Genomic DNA, 9,615 nt, shown 5'->3' with positions numbered 1-9,615 from the left:
ACAGATGCTGGAGCGCCCCACCAGTGCGCCTCTCCCCTCCCCTCCTCCTCCGCCTCTTCCTTGGGGCCCGCTCTGCCCAAGCCCTCTCCTGCTCCTACAGTTGCCTCCACCTCTCCCAGCAACGTGAATGGGGTGGACTATTTCACCCTGGCTGCTGGCATTGTTTCCAGCCACATTCTGGCCTGGGGCACAACACCCCACCCTTCTCCTTGAATCTCTTCCCACCTTCTTCACTCCATGTTCCTTCATTCAACCCAGGGAGGGGCTGCTGCCTGGACCTTCCATCAGTCAGAGCTGTTTTTCACTCCCAGAAACACCAACTTTGAAATGTTGCTACCGTGGCTCATTCATTCATCCACATACACTTGACATTTGTGGAACATCTTCTGTGAGCTGGGCACTGGGAATACAGGTCCGTGGGGTGGATGGTCCATCTCTGCCCCTCACTCCCTCTCGCCCTGCGTGTCACCAGCCTCCAGCCCCGACAGCACCAGAGCAACTGCCTCTCCTCCTCCCAGCCTCTACCTTGACTTCAATCTTTGCCCATTTGTTCTCCCTACCTCCAGCCCCACAGCCTTCACCAATGCTGTCCCCTTTTCCTCTGATGCCCCACTCTCCATCTCCATAGGGCCAAGACATTTCTACCCTTCCAGGTCTTGTTCCAGGGCCACCTCCTTCAGCCAGTGTTATGGGCTGACTGTCCCCCCTTCCCCTCAACAAATTCACATGTTGAAGTCCTAATCCCCAATACCTCAGAATGGGACCACATTTAGAGATAACATCTTTATTTATTTTATTTTTTTTAATTTTTTTATTTTTTGTTTATTGCAGTAACATTGGTTTATAACATTGTATAAATTTCAGGTGTACATTGTTATACTTCTATTTCTGCCTGGATTACATCATGTTCTCATGTTCACCACCCAAATGCTAATTACAATCCATCACCACACACATGTGCCTAATTTTCCCTTTCGCCCTCCTCCCTCCCCTCTTCCTCTCTGGTAACCACCAATCCAATCTCTGTCTCTATGTGTTTGTTTGTTGTTGTTATTATCTACTACTTAATGAGTGAGATCATACGGTATTTGACCTTCTCCCTCTGACTTATTTCACTTTGCATAATATGTCCAATGTCCATCCATGTTGTCACAAATGGCTGGATTTCATCGTTTCTTATGGCTGAGTAGTATTCCATTGTGTATATATACCACATCTTATTTATCCATTCATCCCTTGATGGGCACTTAGGTTGCTTCCAAGTCTTGACTATCGTGAATAACACTGCAATGAACACAGGGGTGCATGTATCTTTACACATTGGTGTTTTCATGTTCTTTGCACAAATACTCAGCAGTGGAATAGCTGGATCGTATGGTAGTTCTATCCTTAATTTTTTGAGGAGTCTCCATACTGTTTTCCATAGTGGCTGCACCAGTTTGCACTGCCACCAGCAGTGTATGAGAGTTCCCTTCTCTCCACATCCTCTCCAACACTTGTTGTTTCCTGTCTCAGGGATAACATCTTCAAAGAGGTAATTAAGGTAAAATGAGGTCACTAGGGTGGGCCCTAATCCAATATGACTGGTGTCCTTATAAGAAGAGGAGATTAGGACACGGACACACACAGAGGGAAGATGATGTGAAGACATAGGGAGAAGACAGCCATCAACAAGCCAAGGAGAGAGGCCTCAGAAGAAACCAACCCTGCTGACACCTTGATCTCGGACTTCTACCCTCCAGGATCGTGAGGAAACGTTAAGTCCCCAGCCTGTGGTCCTTCGTTATGGCGGCCCTAGCAAATGGATATGGCCAGAACGTCACCTATGCCTTCTCTTGGGAGTGAGATGTCTCTCCTTTAGCCCTTCTACCTCACTTCACATTTGTTTGCACAGACATCTTAGCCCCAAACCCCAGAAACCAGCCCCGCCTCCATCCCGCCATTTTCCCTATGATATGAGGGAGCAATTGGCAGTGGTCAGGAAATGCTTGTGAATGAATGAGCCTCAGACAGTCTTTGGGCCAGCAGACTTTTCAGCCCTGGGTAAATGCTTGAATCATCTTTTGAAACCTGACAGCAAGCCCAGCCTTGATATTTATGACCCTACTTCTCGGCCTTCCTGGGCAGTGATGCTCTCTGCTCTTCAATTTATGGTCCTCCGGTGCAGCCCCAGACTGACTAGGGGATTGCAAATGTGCTGTCTGCTAATCGCGCACGCAGACAGTGCAGGAGGTGGCGTGATCCTTCGCCCCGGGGTCAGATGTGTGCCCTCTCACCCAGGGAGGGCTGCTCTGGACCTCGGAAGCGTCTCCTCCTCCATCTTCTCCTCTGCAAAGACCTCGAAGTTTACAATTAGATCCTAACTGCCCTCACTCACTATTGTTGACGTAGCTCACACATACACCTTTACTTTCTTCATATTTATCTCTAAATTGATTCACTGCCCCCTGGAGGCCAGTGACCCAGGCCATAAGACACTGAGTCCATTTTCTTGCCATCCCCAGGCCTGAGCTCAATTGGAGAGGACACCCCTCAGGGCCTCTGCAGGGCTTGGCAAAGTATGGGAAGGATTAGTGTTTCCAAAGGAGAAATCTCGGGGAGGGGAGTTGAAGCTAAGGAGCTTCACCACCCCAAACCCTCATGCGCCCACCTCAGCTTGATCTCATTGCAGAGGCAGTTGAACTTCCCTTCAGAGAATCCTGAAAGACTGGGGTGGGGGAAGACGTTAGAGTGAGGGTGATGCCTTCAACGCCCAAGGACTGAACCGAGAGTGACCCAGGCACCAGAAGGTACTAGAATTCCTCAGAGGAGCTCACCACCCACCTGCCATGTATTTTCAGAAGAAGAACAATAGTCACATAGCAGTCCAGATTCTCCCAGGATGAGCTCCAGCTCAACATCAGCACATGGACTGGGGCCCTTGACCTCCTTGTAAAGATGGGCGCCCCGGGAAGAGCTTGCCACACCCAAGCCTGACCGGGACCCAGCGTCTGCTGTGGGGTGCAGAGACAGGGGCAGGCACACCCAGGAGAGTGTGTGCCCCCAGACTGACTTCCCTACACCTGCAACGGGCAGCCATCACGCCCACATCCTGTGCCTCAGTCACAGAGGCTGGCATCCTGAGCGTGGCCTCCCACTCCCCATCAGCCCCTACACAGCAGGCAGGCAAGACCAGGAGAGGAGCCAGACTCCTCAGAGGGAGACAGGAGGGGCTGGAAACACTCTGAGGGTGGGCTGTGCTTCCTGGGGCTTCCTGCCTTTCTAAGTATGGAGATGCAAATACCTGAGTGGAAAGGGTGGCAATTTTAAACTCAAGAGCCTTGCATTTGGAAAACAGTTGTTTTAATAAAATAAAGACAATACAATATTTCCCATTAGTTTCCACTAAGTGACCCAATTTTTTTCAGTGCAATAAGCCCTTTGAAAAGGTGAGTCGTGTGATTTCGTGTGCAGGTTGGCATCAACGAGTCACAGTTCCCAGTATGCTGCTCACAGGCCCCGATATAGGCTCGTATCCGTTTTACAGAAGCGCATCCTTGTGCAATCCAAGGCCAGAGTTCCATGGGCCATGGAGAGGGCTCAGGAGGTGGCTCTGATGGCCAGCAGCCCCGTCCTCAGGAACCTTTCCTTCACGCCCAGGCACTGCCTCAGCCCACATTCTGCCCCGCGCTCCTGGCCCTCAGGGCACACACTGCTATGCCAGAGCCTCCACTGTCTCTTTCTTCCTATCCTTCTGCAGACCAGCAGAATATCCTCCCCTTCTCATCGCCGACCAGGAGTTTGGTCTGGTTTCTTGAGAAGAGAAAGAATAGACAGGAGTTAGTGGCAAGCCTGTGAGTGCACGTATCCCAGCAGGCACTCAGAAAATTGATACATGCCACCCTCCCCGAGCAGCAGCACCTGGCCTCCACCTGAAACAGGAGGAGGGAGTGAGAGAACTGGGGAATGTTTGGACCTTGTGGGGAACTTTTGAACTATGAGGGTTGTGGCTCCCACAGCACTGAGGGGAAGCTCCAAGCCTGGGCTCCAGGGAGCTGGGTGAGGCCCTGACTTTTTCTCTCCAGCATCTCCAGGCGCCTCCTGGCCTGTGAGAGATGCAGCCAGGCCCCCAGGCAGACGAATGGCAGGTTCTCCAGCAAAGACTTAGGGCTCTGGCCTTTCTGTCCCTATCCCCACGCCCCACCCTACCTCAGCCTGGCATCTAGAACACCATGTGCTTCCCACCACCACGGACCCTGAGTGGCCCACTCCAGAGCAAGGAAGGAGGAAGGAAAGCGGCTCTCGACGGTCCGCAGCCTCTGAGACTACACTGCCTAGTGTGTGGAACGGGTTAATGGTCGTCAGTACCACCACTGGTAATCGTGAAGAATAAAATAATGCCCGTCAAGTGCCATATCTGACACTGGGCTCTTCTACATGGGCTTAGAGCCCTCAGGAGGCGTTTTCTGTAACGTAGGATAATTATCACACCAAATGTCACCATCAGCAGTGGACCTCAGGAAAAACGTCCCTCTTTAGGATAAAATTACAAGGCAATATACTTTTTTTTTACCTTTTGGATTTCTTTATGAATTCATGGATATTCGAGAGAGAGAGCAAGGATATATGCATGTTAAAAAACAATTCCTAGGGCCCTACACTGCCACCTTGCCTGCACCCTGTGTGTGGTGGGCCCTCCCGGGGCCTGTGGTGGTGAGGCCACCTCCCAGGGCAAGAGCCGCTGGAACATTCCTAGAGGTGGCCACAGCGCCCTCTGCTGGAGGCCTGGAGAAGCCAGCCGTGGTTACCTGGACACGGCCAGAGCTGTCACCGCAGGGCTGGTCTTGCTGGGCTTCCCTGTCAAAGCCACGCTGACATCCAGCTCTCTGCACAGGGCAAGGTTCTTCTCCCACCTGTGCCCTGTGGGGATCGTGTGCAAGAACAGTTAGAAAACCCGAGTGGCTTCACACACGTGCACGTGGACGTCCACACACAGGACCACGAACACATAGACACATATTTATATTTGTGGTCAGCAACTTGTTAAATTGAGGGGGAAATATATTTAATCTTGGCCTGTGCTGTTGCAAAAAGGGCCGTCCCAATTTAATTTGTAGGCTGTGATAGTTACATGTGCTGACGTGCTGCGGTATCCATTGTGTACCAAATTGGATTTGTGTATTATTGCTTTCTAAATTGCATGCCTAGTTCAGCAAAATTGTTCATCAGTGTTTACTGGCTGTATGCTTAATAAGATGCCCCACAATACCTTGCTGCCAGGATGTAATGCAGCCCGTAATTGCCTAGTAAAAATAAATTACATAAAGTTGGCATTATCAACTTATCTAAATCCTCTCACGCTGCAGCCAATAATTAAATGCTGAGAATGTTTTTTCAAAAAATATAACTCAATAATTGTTACTTCACTCATTTTAATGACTGCATTTGGGGACAGACAGTAATTCCTTCAACGTGGAGGGTGAGATGGAGAGACATCAGCTGGGTACGTCTCTGCAAAGTCACGTTGTTGGAGTCAGGGCAGGAATGACAGAGCTGCCCCAGCTGTCCCAGGGCGGCCAACTCTGTCTGCAGACAGGCCTGTGCACAAGGAAAAGCACGTGCATTGTGTGTTTGTGGAACAGTCCAGACAACAAGTGCTTCTCTTTATATACCAGATTGAGTCCAAGTCTATGAGGTGATTCCTCAAATAAATTGTACTCAACTGGGTTGCTTCTGCTGCAAATGACAAATAAATGAATTCCAGGCAGAATTTAGATTACATGTGCAGACAAATGCAGTGTCCTTTATATCTTCAAAAATCTCCTCTTCTGCTCCTTAAGATATTTGAGGGATAGAGCAATACATACACCAAGAGGACACACTCAAATATCCATGTGTCATGGCCAGTACTGGTCCCTTTCCAACAAACCAGTTTGGGGCAATATTAGGAGAACAACAAGACCTCCAGTGGTTAGGTTTCTAAATCTACACATGGATTTGCTACCTCTGAACTGTGGCCCAGCCTGATTTTTATGTATATATCTCTGCCTTCATGTCCTTTCATCCTAATCCTCCCAAGAACTGTAACCACAACCCTGGCAGTTAATACTACAGGGCAGTGGTGACCTCAGGTCAGGACAAACAGCAGGGGAAGGGTGTGGACCTGGGGCTCCTGTCGGCCTGAAACCATCTTGAAATTTCCCTAATGTCATCAGCCAGTGTACTGGGGAGAAGTCTCCCAGAAGTCTGAGAAAATGACAGTAATGACCTGCATTTTGTTGAGTACTTTCTTGTCTATATCTATTATTTTTTCGTCACTAGCTCTCTACAAGTTAGGGTGTACAAGAATTTGACAGATGGGGAAACTGAGGGCCAGAGAAGTTGCTGGGGACAGAGCTGGGTCAAGTTTCCTGCTTTTTATCTCAGTTCTCATCTCAGTAGCCCCCATTACCAGTGAACACAACCTCACCACAACCATTGATCCTAAGTAGACACCCGTGAATCCACTGGCACTTCCAGAATGAATGGGATGGCTCTGAGGTGTCCTTTGTTCGTCTGTCCCTCCATCCACCCACCCACCCATCTAGCCAGCGTTCTTGCTCGACATCCATTTGTTAAGCATGGGCTGAGCTAACGCCTTTAGCTTTTTGGACCTCAATAGCTTCAGAAGTGGGCAGTTGGGCCCAAGACTGACACGGCGTGCCTTCATGCAGGTGTACCAGAGAATCAGCTCATAAGCAGGCTGGAGAATCAGAGCCCTGTGCTAGCTCTCCTCCAGGGGGTTGGGGGTGGGGAAGGAGTTTGGCCCCTGCTCTCTGAAGAAGTGCCGTGAGTTCCTCAGAATGCACAGGCCTCATCTGTCTTCCTTTTTACACTGAAATGGGCTGCTCGATCCCAAAGGACTCCAGAGATACGATGACCTGTGAACTGAGCATGGCTATAGATCCTTGTGAGGCCACCATGCTGGGTCAGCCCAAATTGTTGATGAGGACTCCTGCATGGTGTTATCTTGAAGACAGAGATTCCTATGCAGAGCCTAGGACCTAGCAGGGGCTGAGCCAATGTCTGTGTACGCTGTGTGAATGAAGAATCACGAATTGGTGACTAAATAAATCAAGGAGGTGGGGAGTACACTTTAGAAACGAACTAAGTGAAAATGGCTCCTCTTTTCAGAGGGCAGCCCTCAGCAATCTAGAAACTTCTCTCCTGTGGATAATCATGGGTCTTGGCATAAAGAGAAAACCAGAAGGGCCAAGATGACAGGAGAATTCTCACTTCATAGTAACATGTTTCCTTTAATCATGGGCACCAAGAAAGATGTCTCAGTTCTGGGCCAGAATCTTGCATGAAGACAGAGCTGAGACAGGTTGGCTGCATTGGAGGAGGTGATGGTGTGGCTATTGGGAGGTGAGAAGAGAAGGAGGCATAGCTTTGATGGTGACGTTTGTGCCTGTGCTCATCACGGATGGGGTGGTCTGGTGGTGGTGGTGACAGTGATTACATGGCAGTATCTGTGGTTGAGGTCGCGTCTACTCTGGTGGCAGAAGTGAGAATGATCGTAGTAATATGCTTCTGGCTAACTTTGGGTGAGTTACTGAACTTCTCTCTGCACCAGTTTCCTCACCTCTCACGTGGGTGTCATAGTACTATCCACCTCACGAGGTTGCCATGAGAAATAAGAGAACGCATGGAAAGTGTGCACAACAGAAACTGCTTATGGTCAGCTCTCTCCCTTGCAGCTCTGTGATGGTGGCCATGGTGATGGTGCCACTGGTCGTGATGGCAGAAAGCAGAACAGATTTTCTTACTTAAGTCCCATCTGCCACAACCCAGAGAGGGCTTTGCTCCAGAAGAGTGGTTCTCTGACTTGGTGCACACTGAGACTCACCTGGGGACTTGTTAGACATGGAAATTCTAACAACCTCCAATCTTTCCCAGGGATTGGGGTGAGAACAGAACTCAGATCTACATTTTTGATAAGCCTCCTGGGCAATGCTGATGCTGATGACCCTCAGACCCACTCTGAGGAACTCGCCATAGGGTGCCTGGAGGGTTGAGCCAGAATCAACAGGGCAGGCTGAGGGCCTGTGGAACCACTTCCCCTCCCCAGGGATACAGCAAGGCCCTTCCCCGTTCCTGTCTGCAGCCTGGCTGTCCAGGCAAGTGGCCAGCTGAACCAGGCCCTGGGCTGGGGAGTTTGGCATCCAAGATTCATCCAGTCAGATGAAGAGCATCAAACCAAGCTCTGCGAGGCGTGTCCCCCTCCTGCAGCTCAGGAGCCCCTGACAACCACCCCCACCACTGTTCACACAGCCAGGGAGCACCCCAGAGCCAGCTGGTTCCTGCAGGACGAGGCCGGAATTCAACAGGGCTTCTCTATACTGCTTCAAATTCCACTAGCAGCTCGCGTAAACTGCGCTCCAGTCCCCCCAAAACCTGGCAACATCCTGAGATCCTCGATGGCTTCCTTGGGCTCTGCAGGCCTGGGTGGAGCTGCAGCCCTTGGGCCGAGGAGGGGAGGGGAGAGGAGATGGAGAGCTGAGCAAGGCAAGGGCGCCCCACATGCAACCCTAGCCGGGCAGTTACCTCTCAGGCCTGGAGGCTGAGCTGAGGGCTCCTCTGGCACTGCCTGCCCAGGGACAGACATCTTCACTTCCTCAGTCTTCCAAATCTGTCCAGAAAAGAAAAAAATGCCATGGGCTGGGGAAGTGATGTCATCTGCAGGCTTGGTGCCCGTCCCATTCCTTCACACCTGGGGACTCTGAAGGAAGAGGTGGGGCACGGCCCCCTTTCACGTCTGCTGTTAATGTATTCTCATAAAAAGGTTGCTTAGGCTTCAGCTTCCCTTCGCAGAGGTTCAGCGGAGCACGGGTGCAGCCTGGGAGAGCTCACTCCCCAACCCCGTGTCTGGAGTGCATCTCCCCTCAACCCCTTCCCTGCAGGAACGAGACTCAGCAGCCAGTTTATTACCATTTTACTTAGCTCATGTCCTCCCGTCCCTCTGCCACCATCCCCAGGGGCCTCCCTCACCACTCAGCAGCTGGGCCTCCCCGTCCTCTGTGTCTGGCCTCTGGTCCCAAGGCCTGTGGTGAATGCCCTCAAGCTGACCACATTCGGCTCCTCACTTGCTGAGTGTGGATTTTCTGTGGCTGAAGGACGAGGACCAGCCTATGCTGCTGTGGGCTCCACAGCACGCCCAGCACAGCACTGGGCCACCGCAGGAGCTCAGTTTCCGTACCGAACGGATGAGTGCTGAGTGCAGGGAAGACTCCGCTTTGTGCTCTGGGCAGGCCCACGAAGGAAATGCCCCTGCTGCTCAGCCAGCCCAGGCTCCTCTGACTGACCCACTGCATGAACCACGACCCACCAAGCGCAGACCGTCGTGACCTCCTCATGTTCTGGCCCGCCCCGGACACCCTGCCCTCTACAGAGACCATGTGCCCCCTCACAGCCCACAGACGCGGCCTCGTAAGGGGACTTCTCGGGGGGCTTCCTTAGCCTCGTCTCTCCTGTCCACGCACGCTGGCCCCTCAGCCTGCATGGTCTTCCCCATATGCTCTGACTTCTCCTCGTCCTCAGGACTCAGTGGAAATGACACCTCCTCTGATGTCTCTCTGTTGGAAATGAATCCATTCT

At 51.4% G+C, this 9,615-nt stretch overlaps 1 protein-coding gene across 1 annotated transcript in view; it reads right to left on the bottom strand.

The window, feature by feature from the left end:
- Window positions 1-3,373: 3,373 nt before the first annotated feature.
- WDFY4 (WDFY family member 4) overlaps window positions 3,374-9,615 on the bottom strand; it is a 276,540-nt gene continuing 270,298 nt past the window's right edge. Inside the window, exons 59-61 of the mRNA XM_004432449.3 lie at window positions 8,566-8,650; window positions 4,788-4,899; window positions 3,374-3,792 (exon numbers count right to left, since the gene is read on the bottom strand). Coding sequence (XP_004432506.2) covers window positions 3,726-3,792; window positions 4,788-4,899; window positions 8,566-8,650 — 264 coding nt within the window. The 3' untranslated portion in view covers window positions 3,374-3,725. The remainder of the gene's footprint in view (window positions 3,793-4,787; window positions 4,900-8,565; window positions 8,651-9,615) is intronic.

Source organism: Ceratotherium simum, chromosome 6, assembly GCF_057802395.1.
Source record: "Ceratotherium simum simum isolate JZ-2026a chromosome 6, ASM5780239v1, whole genome shotgun sequence".
Taxonomy (NCBI): domain Eukaryota; kingdom Metazoa; phylum Chordata; class Mammalia; order Perissodactyla; family Rhinocerotidae; genus Ceratotherium; species Ceratotherium simum.
This window is presented reverse-complemented; position numbering and strand designations above follow the sequence as displayed.